We start from the raw sequence: 20,427 nt of genomic DNA on the forward strand, positions 1-20,427 counted from the left end.
CATTTTTATCAAAGAGTACCATCATAGTATACCATTTCTTTAGGGAACCTATAAGATGGCATATTCAATAATATTAACCAATAATTGATAACCTTTAGATTATGAATATATACAGATTGGAAATCTGCCACAATCACCATATACCATAACACTTGGTGTATTAACCTTAACACCAAGGAATGTCTTGCAGGCATATAAATGTACTTTTTCTATTTGTTCAAGTTTACTGAGTCCCTTTATCTCTGCTCCATATAGTAATATCGGACTAATCTTTAAATCAAATATCTTGAAGAACGACTTGTAAGTAATATTCCCAAGAGTAAAGATATATTTTAACACACCAATTAATACCTTTATTGTATTGCTTGCTTTGCATGCATAGATCAACTAAGATGATTTGTAAAGTATACACCTAAATACTTGTAGAAAGAGGTAGTTTCTAGGCGTTCCCCTTTGTAAAACCATTTTTCCTTTTGAGCAAGTTTCCCACCATTTTTAAAAACAACGATCTTCGTTTTATCTTTGTTTACAGTTAATTTCCATTCATCACAGTACTTTTCTAATTCGTTAATTTGTGTCTGTAAGCCGCCAATACTACTTGAGAATAATATAATATCGTCCGCAAATAATAAAAATAATTGTGTCATATCAGGATGTAGTTGAATTCCATTTGTACACTTATCTTGAATTTTTGTTGCCAATTCATTTATAAAAAAATGAGAACAAAAAAAGACTTAGTATGCAGCCTTGTCTCACTCCAAGTTCACTTTCAAACATTTCCGTCAGTTCTCGGTTATTTCTGACACATACTTTTACATTTTCATAAATGAAGAGCTTAGAGCCATAAGGGCCAATGTCATGTGGAGTCTGTTTAAAACACATAATACCATGCATGTTGATGAACTTTTTTCTTATCGACAAATTCTGGACATTAGCGCATTCTGACGGCAGAGATATAAATGTTGTTATAAAAACATTCAAAAAAGGAAATAAACTTACGTTCTTAAATAAATTTTGTGTAAGGGTGGAAAGGGCCAATGTCTGTATTTTCGCCCTTTTTGATCCTTAGGCATTTGCATAGGATTTAACATGTGAGATTGATAAACTACAACTGAAAGTACAAACACATGCTATTGAAGTACTTTTAAGTGATTAAAACTAATGCCAACTTTGTTGAAATAGTTGAAGTACAATAATAAGGTGTCCAAACTTTCAAAATCTCTCTCAGACAACAAGTCTCAACAACACACGGAAATGAGAGCTAAAAGGGCTAAAATCTAGCAAAGTAAATTTGGCCCTTTTGGAACTTGACTTTGGCCCTTTATAGAATTTTAAGTAGCTATATTTCAAAAACGCATCAATGAAAACATTCAATATTTTTTCTACAGGTAGACAAGAACTCATAGATGTTATTTATGCAATAAAATGAAAAAGGGTAAAGTGCATTTTAGCCCTTTTTAGCTCTAAGCTCTTCAAATATTACATAGAAGTTTGCTAATTTTACAACTAAGACCATGGAAATACAGAAGTGACCATAACTTATGTCGTTGTACAGTTATATTTTATCATATCTTTTTACTTTTACTGAATAAATAATGAAATCACAAATGCTGTAATTTTGTTTCTCTCTGCAGCCTTCTTTGCATACATGAGATAGTTTCATATGTCTATCACATTCTGATAGTAAAACTGAAGGTGCTGACATTCTTACTGACATAGGGTCTTTTTCAACATTTACGATGTGGAGTTATCTCTCTTGGAACAATTTGTTACAAACTAAAGTGTCTTCACGTTATACATATGCAAACGGGCTTACATCCTACTTCTAGTTAACTAAGCGACCTTATTACTACAACCTCATCTGCAGCTGCTGCTGCCGTTACTACCTACTGATACTACGGCTTCTACTACTTCATCTACTAGCACTACTACTACGACGACGACTACTACTATTACTAATGTTACATCTACTACCACATTCGCATCTACTACTACTACTACTACAACTACATCTACTACCACTACTACTACTACGACGACTACTACTATTACTAATGTTATATCCACTACCACATTCGCTACTACTGCTACTACTTCTTCTACTACTACTTCTACTACTACTACTACATCTGCTACTACTACTACAACCAAACCTCAGCACATGAATTTCAACATAAGCAAGGGAACAATAAGTTATTCACTTTCACGGTATTGAAGACAAAACGTAGAAGCAGTTGTGAGTACGAACATAAACATTACATAACATGGATTAAATGGAAACATTTGAAAGATAGCATTCCCACCTTTTGTAAAGTAATGTGTCTTATAACTGAACCACCGAACACGGGTGAAATATTTTTATTGTGGCTACACAAAGCACGCAAACATATGATATCTCATTCACTCCTTGATATTCTGCGTCACTGTCATCGTTTGTCCTGAGAGAAACATACATTAACCCTCCTGAAGCGGCAACTTTCATTGCTGAAATTTGTCTTCTTGGGAAGCGTACGTTTACTGCACAGCATGCTTGCAAACAAACCAAGGATCAAAATCAGGGAGAATGTGGGTTTCGAAACCACTAATAGCGGATCCTCTGAAAGAAAAGGGGCGCAACTGCAGCTTCTTAGTATTCTGAGAGACTCGAGTTGGCCCTTTCCACTGAATCCGATGTACTTAACAGCACCAGTTGGTTTATTGAGCACAAGGATATGGAATGTATATTTCGTGTGCATGGATTAATGATTGCATCAGTATATCATTAGTATTTCTATATTACATTTCTTACTTCTGTGTATACTTAGTAGTTAATATAATGTGATATATTTTTGATTGTCATGGATCAACTGAGCAACGTGGTATGCAATCAATTGTGAAACAAGCAGCAATAAAATATAACCGCCAGTAGCTATAGGAGTAGGTGAGTGGCTATAACGCCGAGTAACTCCTCTTTGCAACAATAGTTAAGCTCCATCAGGGCGTGTAACCTCAATTTGAAATGACGCAGGTCTACCGCTTTGGTCGTATCACAACTAATCCACGAGTATGTATTATAGTACTAACAAATCATACGAATCTTGAATTCGAACCAACGATAAGCGGATCCTGCACGGCTAAGGGATAAAATAATTCTGCCTAGCATATTGAGGCACCTTAGACAATGTTGTCATCGGTGCTACATGAGCCTCACGAGAAACATGCTTAGAATTAGTGGACACATGCTCACGCCCAGGTATAATACACACAATAAACATGATCATGATGAGAAGGATGATGAGTGCTGCTCCTACACCAAACGCAATTCCAAAAATCAATGTATTATTATCTGATGGTTTATATGTGAGACTTGGGCCCCTCCTGGGCGATGTGGGGGTGGTGACTGCCCTTTGTGTTGTAGTGGTTGTGGTCGTTGTTCGTTGTGGAATTGTGATTGCTTGAAATGTTACAGATCTCAGGTTTGATATCAGTGACGTTCTGTTTGAGTCATCCACAGCTCTCAGACCAATGACGTGGAAATTACTTGTCTGGTCGCTAGGCAACGCGACCTGAACCATTTGCTGCGAGCCTGACTGAAGTGCAGTAAGGCTGCCGCTCAAAATGTTGCTGTTCGATATTTCGTAGGAGGCCGTGAAATTCTGACGAAGTGCATCAAAAGAACTTGATACTCTGATGTCATATTTTGAAACTGAAATACAAATCAAAAACACTTTAAATGCATCTTTTGATAACCATCTGCACAGTATTAAATGTGTATATGTGTACTTACTTATTCCATACCTTCCGAATCTCAACTTTTTTAAATTACGGGTAAACTTAACTAAATAAAGTATATGATATATAAGAGTGTTTTAGCGAGATATGAGCTTCGTGTAGTTGTTTGTAGAGTGAGTGTTCGAGCTTTTAGCGTTTCAGCTATAATACCCTGTACCCATATTGGGACTCTAACGACTATAATAACGAGTTAAATGCTAGTTTTCCCATCCATCCCGCATGACCGCCACAAATAGAACATGCACGTGACCTTCAAATACATATATCATCTCAGGCATAAACTGTCAAACAAGTATTAGCAAATTTAAATATCCCAAATTACTATCTCATTATCAACATTAAAAAAATGTCATTATCTTATGTAGCGTAAGATTTTAACAGGTTAGTCTTCAGCGACCCTCATACCGAACTCCACTGATATAATTTTTTTGTTTCGTGGACGCCTTCTAATCAATAACCAGTGTTTCTAGATACCCGTGTACACAGTGACCAGTTTGGCCTAACATCCATTAACCCGGAAGTATTGATGGAAATAGTTCACTCCTGCACCACATTGGTCTGTCTCCTGGATACTCTCGTTTTACTGAAATCAGTCATGCCACCTGTAGATGGTCATGAAACTGTTAAGAGTCAGGGGAGAGACCCAGGAGAAACCTAGCGTTCGCTGATGCCCCTAGCGCCACACCCCAGGTAGTGATGTCAGTGGTAAGGTATCTAAAAGGTCAGTATTAAGAAGTTATCTATACCATTATGGGGATAATCTTCTCGACAACATCCCAATTCAGCGCTTATCTGGGACAACATAAGATTATCCCATCATCCCCACCCCTCCCAACCCCACCCCACCCCACCCCACCCCACCCCATCCCATCCCATCCAATCCCATCCAACCCCATCCCATCCCATCCCATCCCACCCCACCCCACCCCATCCCATCCCATCCCACCCCATCCCATCCCACCCCATCCCATTCCATCCCATTCCATCCCATCCCATCCCATCCCATCCCATCCAATCCCATCCCACCCCATCCCATCCCACCCCACCCCATCCCATCCCTTCCCATCCCACCCCATCCCATCCCATCCCTTCCAACTCAACCCTTCACCTACCTGGGCTAACATTAAAAAAATCTCTACATCCTCAAGCCACGCTCCACTTACCAGTGCCAACATTAAGATCATCCCCAGTGGCTGTCCAGGTGATAGCGATGGTTCTTCTGTTTCTGTTCACTACGCTGATGTCAAGGTCAGTGACCCGACCCGGATCCAGTTGATCAACTAAGGGGTCATAACCTTGGATATCTATTGCGCCAGGTGACGTTGTTCTGCTGAAGCCGTCCACCGGCTCGTACACCACTGGGGCTGTGCTATCTGGGAAACAGACATCGGTATATTCAGGTGATCATCAGTTGAACACTAGCAGTTTTAATATCAGGGTGAGGTGGGGTAAAAAAGTGGTCTCACGTCGCGTTTAAGATTATTTCACATTTATAGCGACGTGCATGCACGTGTGTGGCTACGAATCCGGACTTTTGCCGGTTTTGTGCTCCTAGTCCACTGAGAAGTGAGTGAGTATGTTTTTACGCCGCCGTTAGCAATATTCCAGCAATATCACGGCGGGGGACACCAGAAATAGGCTTCACATAATGTACCCATGTGGGGATTCGAACCCGGGTATTCGTCGTGACGAGCGAACGCTTTAACCACTAAGCTATCCCACCGCCCCTGCCCACTGTGGAAAGATGCCGCAGTTAAACATGGATGGTGTCTCATTCTGAAAGTGCGGATTCGAATCCCGGATGTTACTCAACCCCCCAAAAGAACTACAATTTGTACTTTACTGAGGCAGTGTTAGCCCAAATATAACATTTCTTATTAATGTGTTGTAAATTTGTTATAAATAATGAAAGTTCTTACTCTGGTAAACTGAGAGGGCTCTTCCAGAAAGTGCATTTCCAGCTTTGATGATGACTGTCTGTCCCTCCACCGACTCCACCCTAACCTCCATAGAGTAACGGGAGTTGGACTTGAAGCCGAGTAGGTAGTTGCTGTACACACCGTCGTTGGCTGTGTTGTCGGGGTCTACGAGAAAGAGAAATTGTCACATGAAATAACTTAACTTCAAAGAAATTTAATGTCATCGTAATTAGGACAACATAACACCTGCGTGTATATAGCCAAGCTGCAGAGGAAGTTGTTGTTCAAATCTAACCTGCTACCAACATGTTTTCTTATATGTTATCCATATTAATGTTAAACGAATATAAAACGTCAACACCAGAGAAACCATCCCGATTATTCGTGAGTGAGTGAGTTGGATTTAACGCCGCTTTTAACAGTATTCCAGTTGTATCACGGGCGTGTCAGCTTAATGTGGGAGGAAAGCCCGAAGTGATGCGGGTCTCAGAAGTTTTCCACTTCGGTGAAAACCACGAGCACGGGTATGGTGCTGACAAACCTAGAAACATAATCGGGGCGAACCGGGATTGACAAGGTTTCACTGCACTTACGCTTTTCGGATTAACGAGGTTTTACTGCACTTACTCTGTCCGGATTAACGAGGTTTAACTGCACTTACTCTGTCCGGATTAACGAGGTTTTACTGCACTTACTCTGTCCGGATTAACGGTGACTTACTGCTCTTACTCTGTCCAGATTAACGCGTTTTCAAAACTCTTTCTCTGTCCTGATTAACGGCGGTTCACTGCACTTACTCTGTCCGGATTAACGAGGTTCACTGCTCTTACTCTGTCCGGATTAACGAGGTTCACTGCACTTACTCTGTCCGGATTAACGGCGGTTCACTGCACTTACTCTGTCCGGATTAACGAGGTTCACTGCTCTTACTCTGTCCGGATTAACGGCGGTTCACTGCACTTACTCTGTCCGGATTAACGAGGTTCACTGCACTTACTCTGTCCGGATTAACGGCGGTTCACTGCACTTACTCTGTCCGGATTAACGAGGTTCACTGCACTTACTCTGTCCGAATTAACGGCGGTTCACTGCACTTACTCTGTCCGGATTAACGAGGTTCACTGCTCTTACTCTGTCCGGATTAACGGCGGTTCACTGCACTTACTCTGTCCGGATTAACGGCGGTTCACTGCACTTACTCTGTCCGGATTAACGAGGTTCACTGCACTTACTCTGTCCGGATTAACGAGGTTCACTGCACTTACTCTGTCCGGATTAACGGCGGTTCACTGCACTTACTCTGTCCGGATTAACGAGGTTCACTTCTCTTACTCTGTCCGGATTAACGAGGTTCACTGCACTTACTCTGTCCGGATTAACGGCGGTTCACTGCACTTACTCTGTCCGGATTAACGAGGTTCACTGCTCTTACTCTGTCCCGATTAACGGCGGTTCACTGCACTTACTCTGTCCGGATTAACGAGGTTCACTGCACTTACTCTGTCCGGATTAACGGCGGTTCACTGCACTTACTCTGTCCGGATTAACGAGGTTCACTGCTCTTACTCTGTCCGGATTAACGGCGGTTCACTGCACTTACTCTGTCCGGATTAACGAGGTTCACTGCTCTTACTCTGTCCGGATTAACGAGGTTCACTGCTCTTACTCTGTCCGGATTAACGAGGTTCACTGCTCTTACTCTGTCCGGATTAACGAGGTTCACTGCTCTTACTCTGTCCGGATTAACGAGGTTCACTGCTCTTACTCTGTCCGGATTAACGAGGTTCACTGCTCTTACTCTGTCCGGATTAACGAGGTTCACTGCTCTTACTCTGTCCGGATTAACGCGGGTTCATCGCACTTACTTCGTCCGTTGTCCTCCAGGGTCACATTGAAGGGAGCTTCTCCTGCTCGGGATACCGTGACGTCCACCTTGGCTCTGATGATGGGAGAGTACCCTTGGTGGGTGTAGGTGTACAAAACAACCCCACTGCCTGCTGAATAGTTGTACTCCTTTGAGCTTATCCACGTCTCCACCTCATAGGGAAGGGCTCCGACACGTGGGTGAGACTTGACCACGCCCACAACGGACTCATCGGAGTTTGACCCACGTTTCAGGCTGTACGTCCATCTCCCAGCCTGAGAGTGAAAAATGCACACATATTGACAGCTGACAGTCAATAACGTACATTTAAACCAGTTTTTCTCCCAGATTCACACTTTATCATAGGGGTAGCTACAGAATTATCAATCTATTTCTGAATTATCACAAAAAGTCACTCATGCTTACATTAGACCAAACACATGCATGCTACTGTCCATAAGTACTTACCAATATCTTGCGGAATTTCGCAAAATGCTTGTACAGTAAACTACGTTTATAACGAATACGCTTATAACGAAATGACGGAGATGTTTTTGGTGCCGGCCATTTGCTGTATAAATGCTCCATATATGCTTATAACGAACTACAGTTATGACGCACTAAAATTAGTGGTCCCTTTGAGTTCGTCTTAACCGTAGTGTACTGTACATACCTGGGCCAGAGGAATGAGGAACCGGATGATGTTGAGAGCTTTGTCCTTGCTGTATGTTGGTGAAACCTGGTTTTGGACATTCCCCAAGGGATCTTTAATGCTGACCTGCAACAAAGCGCCATGGAATGCAATATGGTCTATTTGATTGTGATGGTATGTGATGTGCCATTGATGACCAAACAAGTTGTAAAATGCAAACTAAGGAATATATACGTACGGCCATGTTTGTTTCAGTTACATTAAACTGGGTTGGGCATGATAATATTATGATATGAATCACATTGCAAATTCTCCACATATCATCATGTTAGCTGGAAGTGGGTACCTAGTGGGTCGGGGGCCAAAGTTTTCTGTGGGTGAGGGACGTATCGTACCACAAGCTGTGTTTCGTTTTGCTGTGGTATTTAGAACAAAGGCGAAGAATAACACAAACAGGGACTGTCACAGGCCCATAAGAACAGTGGGGACCAATTTGCTGAACCCCTTCACCCATTGGCCAAAATCTACACATATACAATAATTTTATGTGCATATGTTTATATTTAATAATATGATTCTTAGTTTTATCTTTTGACTTGACTCCCGTGAAAATTCTGAATCAGTGCCAATGATAACACCGAAATAAACGGCATTGTATTCCTGGAGTGGATCAACGATACCTTCTTTACCTGGAACACTGTCTTGTAATGGATAATGGACCCTATCACAGTGAACACTACCCACACGGAGAGATCCCCACACCAAAGTGTAACTTGCTTGACCTGCTTTGATTGCTTCCCAACAATAGGTATATGACACCAAGCAGGTATATGAGCTACAGGTGCATGAAGTATCAATGTCACAGACACATAAGCTTGTAATCTTACCATGTGATGTGAATCCTTTAGAAAAGAGCTGATAGAATGTAAAATGTGATGTTACTGAAGTGACAAACAAGCAGAGTCCGCTGTACGATTCCGACTTAAATGCTGAACAAAATGTTTGAGCACCGTTCATCCTTCAAACTGTCTGATCAGGTAATGGTCGAGACGTAGCTAAGAGTGAGTAAGTGAGTGAGTTGGGTTTAACGCCGCTTTTAACATTATTCCAGTTATACCACGGCGTGTCAGCTTAATGTTGGAGGAAAGCCCGAAGTGATGCAGGTCTCAGATGTTTACCACTTCGGTGAAACCCACGAGCACGGGTATGCTGCTGACAAACCTAGAAACATAATCGGGGCGAACCGAGATTCGAACCCACAACCATAGGTTTCTGGCGTGCCCAAGAGGCACAACTCTGCACAGCAAATCGCAGCGCCTCAGACGACAGTGCCACCCGTGTCCCCACGTAGCTAAGATGTGTGACGAAGGTTGTGAATTGGATATAGCCAGATGTTGAGGCGTCAATAGGATCAATGTCAGTCGATTCTGACAGCAGCAAATCAGAACGTGATGGCGGTTTCAATAGGGTTTTGTTAAAGGTTTTGAGAAGATCCTCGCAAATGCGACCCCTTCTCTACTGCTCTGCCCGGACCCATTTACAGTGTTTGTTTGTTGAAGAAAGTAAATCTGACTAGAGACAAGATATTCATTAACACCTGCAGTGGTAGTTTTTACAAGATACGTATTTCTTTAAGACATATCTCAATTCTTCTGTGGCATATGTTACTGGTAAGCAAACAAAATGTGTATGTCAACGTTTCATGTGGTGGATTATCCCCAACGCAGACCGCCTCCGTGGTCTAGAGGTGGAGCGTCCGCCCGGAGAGCGGAAGGTACGGGGTCCGATCCCCGGCCACGTCGTACCAAAAGACGTTAAAAGATTGTACTTGTTGTTACCCTGTCTGGCGCTCGGCATTAGGGGCTAAAACAAGGACTGGTCGGCTCGGAGTCAGTATACTGTGTCTGAGTGGGGTATTCATGTTAAAACGGCGGCATGGTATCTCAGTGAGCTTGCACTATTAATCGGCATCAGTCCGGACTAGTACCAGCAGACCCCCCCCCCCCCCCCCCCCCCCCCCCCCCCTAACACACACACACACACACGTGCATGCATGTCGCTATATAAGTGCAATAATCTTGGACGCGACTTTAAACCCAATTTCACCTCACCTCACCAATCCCCAACGCTATCCAGATGGAACAAATAACTGATACAACATTACCTCTGTTTGAGCAAGTATCGAAAGAGTAAAGACGAACAGTGTGTTGTTCCCGATGGTGGAGTCAATCAAGATCGTCCGTTCGTACGTTGACAACGCCGAGTTCAAAAGTATGGCATGGCGGTCAATCTGATTAATAAAAACAAATGAGAAATCGTTTGGCAAAAATGTAGGTATGAGTTAAGACATATTTATTTATAATATAACTTCTGAATTAGATCTAGAGGTAAAGCGTCCGCCCGGAGACCGGAAGGTCCGGGGTTCGCCATACCAAAAGACGTAAAAAGATGGTACTTGTTGTTACCCTGTCTAGCGCTCGGCATTAAGGGGCCAAAACAAGGACTGGTCGGCTCGGGGTCAGTATACTGTATCTGAGTGGAGTATTCATTTTAAACTGCGGCATGGTATCTCAGTGGGCTAGCACTATAAATCGGCATCAGTCCGGACAAGTACAAGCAGCCACACATGCACGCACGCATGCACGCACGCAAACATATGTTCAGTACATATACCTCAACAGCTGAATCCGCTTCTTGCTCGCAGACACTGACATCTTCGAGAAGCCTCTCCGCTGCTCCCTCAAGGGCTGTCGAACTGGAACTCTCGTCAAAGAAGGAATACTGGCCTCCTACAACACAACGTTATTGTAGCCGTGATATGTTGGAATATTACTTAAAGGGACGTAATATCATACTCACTAACACTAACACTTCATTAGAATACATGATTATATAAATGCAACAATACTTGAGTGAGTGAATTGGGTTTAACGCCGCTTTTAACAGTATTCCAGTTAATCACGGCATGTCAGCTTAATGTGGGAGGAAAGCCCGAAGTGATGCAGGTCTCGGACGTTTACCACTTCGGTGAAACCAACGAGCACGGGTATGGTGCTGACAAACCTAGAAACATAATCGGGGCGAACCGGGATTCGAATTCACAATCATAGGTTTCTGGCGTGCCGAAGGGACGCAACTCTGCACAGGGAATCGCGGCGCCTTAGACGACTGGGCCATCCGTGCCCCCAGCAATACTTGACCATTGGCAACGTGGATAATATACACCTAATACTCAGGTACATTTTTACCTCTACCATGAACATGTCAAGTCAATGTCTGTTTGCTACTACTTGCCAGTGAGTTCAGAGAGAGGTCGTAGTATTGGTGCAGCATCGTCACTGTAGGCGACAGTATGCACCACAACCTGCTTTCTTGTGATGTTAGTCCATATGGAGCGTACACTAGGATTGACGTTTTCACCCCCATCAGTGATGAGAAATATCCGTCCGTTCTCTGCTGATTTAGCGTTTGACTCCAGTAACTGAAATATAACAATCAGAAATGTGTCAACCGTAAACATTTGACCAATTCAGGACGGAATAAGCGGGATGATAATTCAAATTTGATGTCCATCGAGTAGGCCTGGGACGAGTCCAAATTTACTACCTGGGTACCCACCCACCTATTACCCGACCCTACCCGAGTATCCACTGTTGGTCTCAAGAGATACCAAATGTCCGATTGCGATAAATTTTTTTACAACATCACTTGCAAAACGTATTAAGATACATGTATTAAACACTCTGGTCATTCATACACCGAAGTTGACTTAAGCTATATCCTGACTTTCATACGTTTCGGTACCTCTATAGCTTTGAGAAGGCCTAATCCGATGGCTGTGCTGCCCCCGAAGTTTTGCAGTTGGGGCAGCTCCTGAGTTAGCGCCTCTCTGTCCGAGGGAGAAGTGATAAATCTCATTGGGGCCATCACTGATGCTCTGGAGGAGAAGACTACAATTCCAGCTTCAGTTCCCTCTGGGAGGACGTCTCGGATGACCTTGTCTGCCATCTGACGCAGCCTGAAGTATCTGTTATTCTGAAGTGAGTGAGTGAGTGGGTGAGATTTTACGCCGCTTTTAGCAATATTCCAGCAATATCACGGCGGGGGACACCAGAAATGGGCTTCACACATTGTACCCATGTCGGGAATCGAACCCGGGTCTTCGGCGTGACGAGCGAACGCTTTAACCACTAGGCTACCCGACAGCCCGTTATTCCGAAGAGGAGTTTGTGAACTTAGCAATACTTTTAAAAATATTTTTCAATTTCTATTTAGCACTTGTTTAAAACATGAAAATAAGAAACAACGTTTACATGGAGTTACTGTTAGATGTAACGTTACTTACGCCAGTCATTGAACCAGAGACATCTAAGACGAATACAAATCTCCGCCCGCAAACTGTGGTGTTGCCAACTGCTTCCTTCTGACGATAGACAACACTGAACTGCGGGTTTCTGTTGCTAACATCAACGGGGTTACGTCCCTTTATGTCTGGATGTTCCCGGATGATATCCCAAGTTCCTCTTTCATTGCACATTTTGTTATGCCTGTTCGGGGCATTTGGATTATGCTTCAAATCCAATCGACCACTTTCAGGGTTGCTTTCACAGAAATTAACCACCTAGAATCAGGACAAACATGCTGATTTATATAAGACGATGAATTAATGCATGTGTGGTCACTGGGGGCCAAGTGGTCTAATTTGTCGTTTCAATAACGGAGCCTGTGTCATGCAAACCAGTAACTGAATGCAAGGAAATGATCCACGCCATCGGAGCACGATGATACGTTAACGTTATCAGCCAAGAAGAAGAAGCCGTGATATAACTGAGTATGAAGTAAGTGGTGTTAAACCCACAAAAACCTCACTGAACCACATACAAATTTGTTATTTAACGCCACGATCAATAACAGTCAAATTACATGACGACTTTAAACCAGAGAGCATACAACAGTGTAACGCTTTACCTTGATAAAATATTTCTAAATTAACATATAATTTTCGTGACACAACTACTGGTTGTAACCCTTCTAGGCGTTCCCAGCCGAGCAACGATTAATTAAGGATTATCGGTCCTGAGTGAAATAATGTTCTTAGTTCCGAGTCTTTCAACATTTATAAACTCTTCCACTCTTAACAAGAACACGCGAGGCACTATCAATGCTGAGAAGTCAACAGTGTCCCTACCTCCTTTAGAAACTGTGCGTACATCACGGATGACGTTGCCCTGTTCATGTAGGAACTTGGAAGGAATGCACAATCGTCATTCAACAGCTTGGTGGTGCTGACTGGTGCACAGCCGGCGTCCTTGACGACATCGACGAAGTCCCCTGTGATGTCAGTGGAGCAGGCGGTGGGACGGAGGGTTGTTGATGTGTCGTCGATGTACCCCACTGGGTGGACGTCGCTGCCAGGAATGCCGTATTCGTCAAAGACTCCAAACCGTAGGTGGGCAAACTCATGGACCAATGTACGACCTTGAAATAGGGAATTGGAATTATTTGGACACATGGCGGACCCACGTCCACATTAACCTTCTCAAACACACCTCCAACCCCCAAACCCTGATTAGGCATTGTTATGTTAATATCTTAAATCTTTTCAAAAGTTAACTTACTTTTTTCAGTGTTGTTTTTGATTATCCAACAGTTATCGATTATTTTATGAATGTACAGGTCAATATGTGGCCTTTATTGATACATGGCATACACGTAATTGTCAGTGCATTTGAAACAATGCGATTTGTGCAACAGTAATTGTAATATTCCATGTATCAATGGTTGTGAAGAAAATCACATTTTTCTATGGGAGGGAAGGGAGTTAACTGACTATAAACGTCCAGTTTACACCCTTGCCGAACTAGGCTGGAATTATGGAGCCATATTTTGGCTGGACTAACGAGTTTATGCACAGTACAATCAAAATCAACATCCGGTTCGAAAACTGCCGTGCAGATTTCTGCCGATTGCAGGATTTGCAAGGCATGTGTACCGTCAACTTAGCGTCAACAGATATTTTTTTTTTCAAATCTATTCATGCTCACTTGATTTGATGCACTTTGCGAAGTAAGTCCCGTGATTATCGACCCAATCGTCTTCGCTGGGCGCCGCCATTTTGTTGTGGAATCTGACTGGTCAATGGTAGGGACATAGAAGGGACATAGCTCGTAATAGTCACTGGTGACGCTATGACCGAGCCCAGAAATTCCAGCCAAGTTCGGCAAGGATGGAAATCGGACTTGACAGTCAGTTAACAGCCTTGCTTCGAGAAGATGTGAGAATGCAAAATTATGAATACTGTATTTTTCTTATCTCCAGAATGTTTCATGCATGTCAAATTTTGACGTCGTTTAACAAACCCATAAAAAAATTCTCTGAAAAAATATAGAATATGCATTGAGCAATACATTGTAGTTTCCAAGAATCTAAATAACGTGAATCGTGTACTGAAAACAATAACACTGTGGTTTGCTGCTATTAGCACATTTTCCATGTTCAGTGTGTTGGTAGATAACTGTTGAAGCATTACAAAGGACGGTGTTGGTTCTATATGGCACCACTGTACCTACCAGCATCCCCATAATTAAAGACACGATTGATTCCATTGTCCAGCACGTACTCGGACGTCAGGAGGATATAGCGGCCTGGCTCCCCACACTGCCCGGGTTGAAACGTGTAGGGAGTATTGCCCTGAAAGATACATGGTGATGCATATGTACTACCATTACGCCCGTCATTTTCCAAAACTGGTGTCGATACTGATGTTATTTTTACTACACATTTCCATAGTTCTCGATATATTTATGAATTACAGTAAACTACGGTTAAACCGAACACAATGGGAACACTAATTTTAGTTCGTTTTAACCGTAGTTCGTTATAAGCATATTATATAGAGCATATATTCAGCAAATTACGGGCACTAAAAACAATTCGTTATATCCGTCAGTTCGTTATAAACGTGTTCGTTATAAACGTAGTTCACTGTATTCGTATTGTTTGTGTGTCTGTTATAACAAACAAGTTATTAATACATGCTTCAAGATCTACAATTTTGTTTACGATAAATGTTGCTTATATATGATAGTGACGATAAGAACGGAGTCTCCACTTGCTAGGGCAAATAAATGTCTTTATTTACATAACAAGATGTGTATTTTCTGTGTTAAGATTTCAAGTTATTCTGTTCAGACAATCTGCTTGTGATATCCGCAGTTTCTTTGTTCCATTTTAACACACAACTGTGCAAATGGCCGTAAGCACTATGAAATGAAACGACGCAATTAAGCTACTCTAGCTACTCTACTCAGGGTTGAATCTTTTCGTATACTGTAAGTCTGTCGTTTAGACTCATTACAGTACAGTATTTCGCCTCATCCTCGTCTCAGGTCACTGCAGTTTGAATCGTTACCTATCATACAATGGAGATGCTCCCTCGTCGACATGAGCGTGACATTGTGTACAGGTTTGCTTCAGTGAACCCCACGCTGTTGTCGGGGTAACGCTATCTCTAAACCGTCCCAGGCAAAGCGCCGAGTAACTTGATATACCATTACAATGGAATGTGATAAACAGTTTTAAAATTGTATGCAACTTCAGAATAATCCGATGACAGATGAATTTTCGACACCAGTGCTCAGAATTGGCTTCCATTACCTTCTTCAAATTCATCTTTGTCTTGCCACGTATTTAGATTTAGATTTATTTTTTATTTTTTATTTGTTTTATTTTTCTTATTTTTTTTTGGTTATGGGTGGGGTGGGGGTGGGGTGTCTGAACACCGTATAACTTAACACGTATATGCCTGTAAATGCATAAGGCATGTCTTGGCATAGCAAGATGATATACAATCCTCAATGTGCAGGGGACACGGGTGACCCAGTCATCCTAGGTACCGCAATTCCCGCCATACTGTAGAGTTCCGCCCATTAGTCACTTCGTGTCGTCCTCTCACACCAAGCCGACGCGCTGTGATAACTGAATTTCCTGTCATTAAACCAAACTCACTCACACTTCGATCCACATAAATGTCTTCAAATATAGATGAAAGAATACCAGTTGCATAAAATCAATCAAAGCTTTAGGCATCTAAACCAAAGGGATTTAGGGATCATTACCTATGCAGGATTGTCATGCTATATTTTTATTAAGGCTATCTGGTCAATCTGGCACTGATTTTTGTCGATGCCAGGCGAGAATTATTTCCTTGTAGCATTTCAGATTTGCACATGCAATTGTCTAAGTTTATTTGAATTATTATACTGTAATTTATCCGTAATTTCCGTTGTAAAACTAGGTTTTTGCAAGGCTGTGTATTACCAGCACAATACGAGTTAGGTCGGGGCACCAGACCGTGAAGTGAAACAGCTTGATAGCAACCTATATGTCACATTCACAGTATTTATGTCTGCACCACGTAACATACATAGAAGTGTTGTTGGTTGTCATGGACACGAACACGAACACTACATTAAAACCTAATCACATCAGCACCTTAGAGGGCCAAGAGGTGATGAGTCTCTCAATGTAAACTTACTGAGATGAGAAACTGTGACAAAAGCGGGATCAATTTAATGGAGAACATTGTAGAGTGGCGAAAAATCCAGAACATACATTATACTTCTTAAACATTTTTTTTAATGTACTGGAAAGACTCCTCCTGTTTCTTCCAACTATATATGATTTTGAGGGGAAGATACGTGCGGAAGTCTTACCAATCTATTTTCTGTGAATATGTTATAATCACGCTTATGACAATATTTTATGTTCGGGGGTCCTAGCGACAAGGTTACATTTTCAGGACTCTCACGAAGGTCCATTCTCAATTATTGAGGATCACGAGTTTAATTCGAATTAATTCGTGGCAGGAGTCAGCTTTGCGGCGACAATCAACAAACAAACTGTACGAGTGGCGGGTGTTAGCGGTAGGGTAGAACATACTTACAGTTTTCGTAAACACCTGGTGTCATCACTGACATTCAGTGATCCATTCATATAATTTTCAAAGACATTTCACCTTGTTACGCCCAAAGGAAATCTGTTTCGGCGGATACTCGGTGGTCATTCTCTGGTGTTGTAGTTTTATATTTACTCTATTGCGAACAATATTTTTAGTAAAATCGTGTATCCAGGGAGACGAAACACAGTGTGTGGGCTTCGTGAGCATTGGATGAGACTGTGAGCGAGAATAGCAACTCAACAACATTGGAGCAACGCTTGCAAATGATCTTCAATACAACTCGGTTAACCTGTATCCAACATCAGACAGTCTTGCTTTCTCTGTCAGTGCGAGGTGGGTCACTTGGACAAAGGACCTAACGTTATTTCAATCTATGAATGAACGACAGTCGGGTACAACTTGTCACATATTCCAATAGGTTGACCTACCCATGCTGGATGTGACGAGTCAACTCTGATATCTGCATCAGTAAAGGTTATCTCCCCTTCGTCTTTCCAGGACGATTGTCTCCCCCACGTGTCTGGTACTAAGATGGTCACACGTCGTATGTAGGTGTACTTCCGGGTTGTAGTGTACAGGTAGTCCGAGGCAGAGGTTAACATGGTCTACAATAACATCATGAATTATGTTTTGACAGGAAAGGGTCGTGAAGGATACGATTAGGAATCAGGAAAGATCGTGGTAATACTGCACACAACGTAACAGCTAACATAAAATATTCATCAAACGCACATGCTAAAATAAGAAAATAATAGCAAACTAGCGACGTGAATACGAAAATTTGAGCTGCGTATGGAAGTAATGGACTTAAAGCTTAACAGTTCATTTGGGAAACGTGGGCTTCAGGATTCCAATGCAAATGACTCTGAGATGGATTGTGTAAATAGGTAGTAATGCATTATGGAGAGAAAGATCACACCTTACCTGTAGCTCAGAGATGATGTTGAGGTTCTCTGGAGTGTCTCTGTGTATTGCCACTACGAGTTCATATCCATTGTTCTTGAATTCCACACATTCTATTCCTCCAATATGCACAACAATAAGTATCGCACGGAATATGCAATATACTTTCATAGTTATTTCGTAAAAGAAAGAAATTGCAAAATAAAATTATTGCCGAATTGTTCAACTCAGAGGACAATATTTCCAAATTTACATGCACACAATTGTAAGGCCTTCAACATAAGCCATGCCATCAACGTAATCCAGGCCTTGGTGAGCAGAATGGGACTGAATTCACTGCATAAATGAAAAGCGCACCTGCAGACAGAGGCTGCCAGAATCTCAGTATAGATGTAATGGTGTAAGGTTTCGCGAACACAATCTGCACTGATGTATCGTCATTCGGCGTGCATCAGGGACAATGACAACCAAGTACTAAAATGAGATTGAGAAGCTTTAATCGTGTTATTCACTCTGCATACGAGGTTATCATGTCATGCGAATCAAAACGGTGGGCCCCTTGTGAACAGTGTATGCGCGATCAGGGACAAAGAGCCTTGTGAACAGTGTATGCGCCATCAGGGAGAACTAAACGTCGTGTACATTCTCGGTTCTCGGTGCGTCATTTTCTATACAACCAGGAAGTCATACCTCGGAGCCGCTTACCGTTACGAAATTTGACATCCCCACAGTGGAGTCATGGTGGTGTGTCCAAATTCGTGAATGTGTCATAACGTATAACTACCCACGGTGTATTCAACATCAGCTTTGTCGTGTTACAAACATATACCTTCACCCTGGTGGAAAAACCTGATGTGTGTTAACATCGTATTCAGACTGTGAAAATGAAACTCTGCGTTTGAATATTATCACTCAATAAGGGTTTACATTACACCGGAACAATCTTGATGATAGCTGTGCATTAACTTTTAAAGTCACGCAAACAATTTTTATATAAGTTGAGTTGGAGCTGACGAAAAACGGACAACAACGAACCAAATTCATAATCTCAAACAGTGGATCGTAACGTTTAATATTTTCGTAAAAGTTACTATATGTGGCAATGAAAAATATTATCAAGGAATTTTCGTCTGAAAAATATAAACCCCGACTTATTTTTGGTGAATAGAGTATCACCTACGCTCAAACAGGAATCTCCACTGATCTTGGGTTCCTCATATATATGGCCTTCCCAACGTGGACTTGCGCGAACAGACTTGCTCTAAGATAAATGAGGGCATTCTGTGTATGGTGACATCACCCTGACATTTTCATTGTCTTGACAGCAGAAACATATAACTGTTATAGAGTAAAGAAATATTTATTCACCAAGGCGACAGGATTAAACTGACATACTTGGGTGAGTTGAGGTGAAATGGGGTTTACCAAGATTATTGCCCTCATATAGCGACGTGCATGCACGTGTGTGTGTGTGGCTGCTTGTACTAGTCCGGATAATGCCGATTTATAGTGTTACCCCACTGGGATAGCATGCCGCAGTTTAACATGAATACTCCACAGAGGCAGGGTATACTGACTCCGAGCCGACCAGTTTCAGCCTCTTAACGCAGACTGACAGGCAGGGTAACAACAAGTACCATCTTTTAACGTCTTTTGGACATGACGCTGCTGTTCTCCGGGCGGACTATCTACCAGGTGACCACTGAGGGGGTCTAGTGGTAGTAGTAGTAGTAGTAGTAGAAGTAGTAGTAGTGGTGGTAGTAGTAGTAGTGGTAATAGTAGTAGTAGTAGTAGTAGTAGTAGTAGTAGTAGTAGTAATTATTATAATAGTATATATAAAAACGTATATTGATAATTATGTGTGAAATATAAATATATGAGTGTGTAGATGATTGGTAACGCCATATACATAAACATTTCAGCGGGTTAGCTACCTGTATAAAGTCTGGACCAGACAAGCCAGTGACTGAAAGCATTAGCATCTCTCCATGATATCGGGGCATGATGAAACACACATATAGCCTGACGGCCCGACCATGTTTAGTCAGATTGTACGACAGGCATAAGGTACATTGGACCTACTCTTCTCCGGGTCTGTGGTCTCTGATTATGGAGTGTGTTATGGCCTCTGATTGTGGTGGATCTATGGACTGACTGCGGTCGGTCTGTAGTATCTGATTGTGGAGGGCCTATGGCGTCTTATGGTTGGTCTGTTGCGATTTGTGGGTGGTATGTGGTTTTTGATTGTGGAGGGTGTGTGGTCACGGTATGCATTGAGTCTGAAGAGTCAGAGTGTGGAGGGTCTGTGGTTTCCGACTGTGGATGGTTTGTGGTCTCTGTTTGTGGATGGTCTGTGGTT

At 42.2% G+C, this 20,427-nt stretch overlaps 1 protein-coding gene across 1 annotated transcript; it reads right to left on the bottom strand.

The window, feature by feature from the left end:
- Positions 1-2,345: 2,345 nt before the first annotated feature.
- On the bottom strand, positions 2,346-18,679 carry LOC124131702 (calcium-activated chloride channel regulator 1-like). The gene is made up of 14 exons (XM_046495155.2): positions 18,090-18,679; positions 17,594-17,770; positions 14,776-14,896; positions 13,395-13,684; positions 12,552-12,827; positions 12,011-12,241; positions 11,501-11,687; positions 10,880-10,995; positions 10,371-10,496; positions 8,228-8,332; positions 7,556-7,829; positions 5,691-5,855; positions 4,935-5,144; positions 2,346-3,685 (listed from the first exon to the last, which is right to left on the bottom strand). Exons 1-14 carry the CDS (start codon positions 18,237-18,239, stop codon positions 3,114-3,116), a joined length of 3,000 nt encoding a protein of 999 aa, XP_046351111.2. The 5' UTR covers positions 18,240-18,679; the 3' UTR covers positions 2,346-3,113.
- Positions 18,680-20,427: the final 1,748 nt, after the last annotated feature.

This window comes from Haliotis rufescens, unplaced genomic scaffold (assembly GCF_023055435.1).
Source record: "Haliotis rufescens isolate VD_foot unplaced genomic scaffold, xgHalRufe1.0.p SCAF_1, whole genome shotgun sequence".
NCBI lineage: Eukaryota > Metazoa > Mollusca > Gastropoda > Lepetellida > Haliotidae > Haliotis > Haliotis rufescens.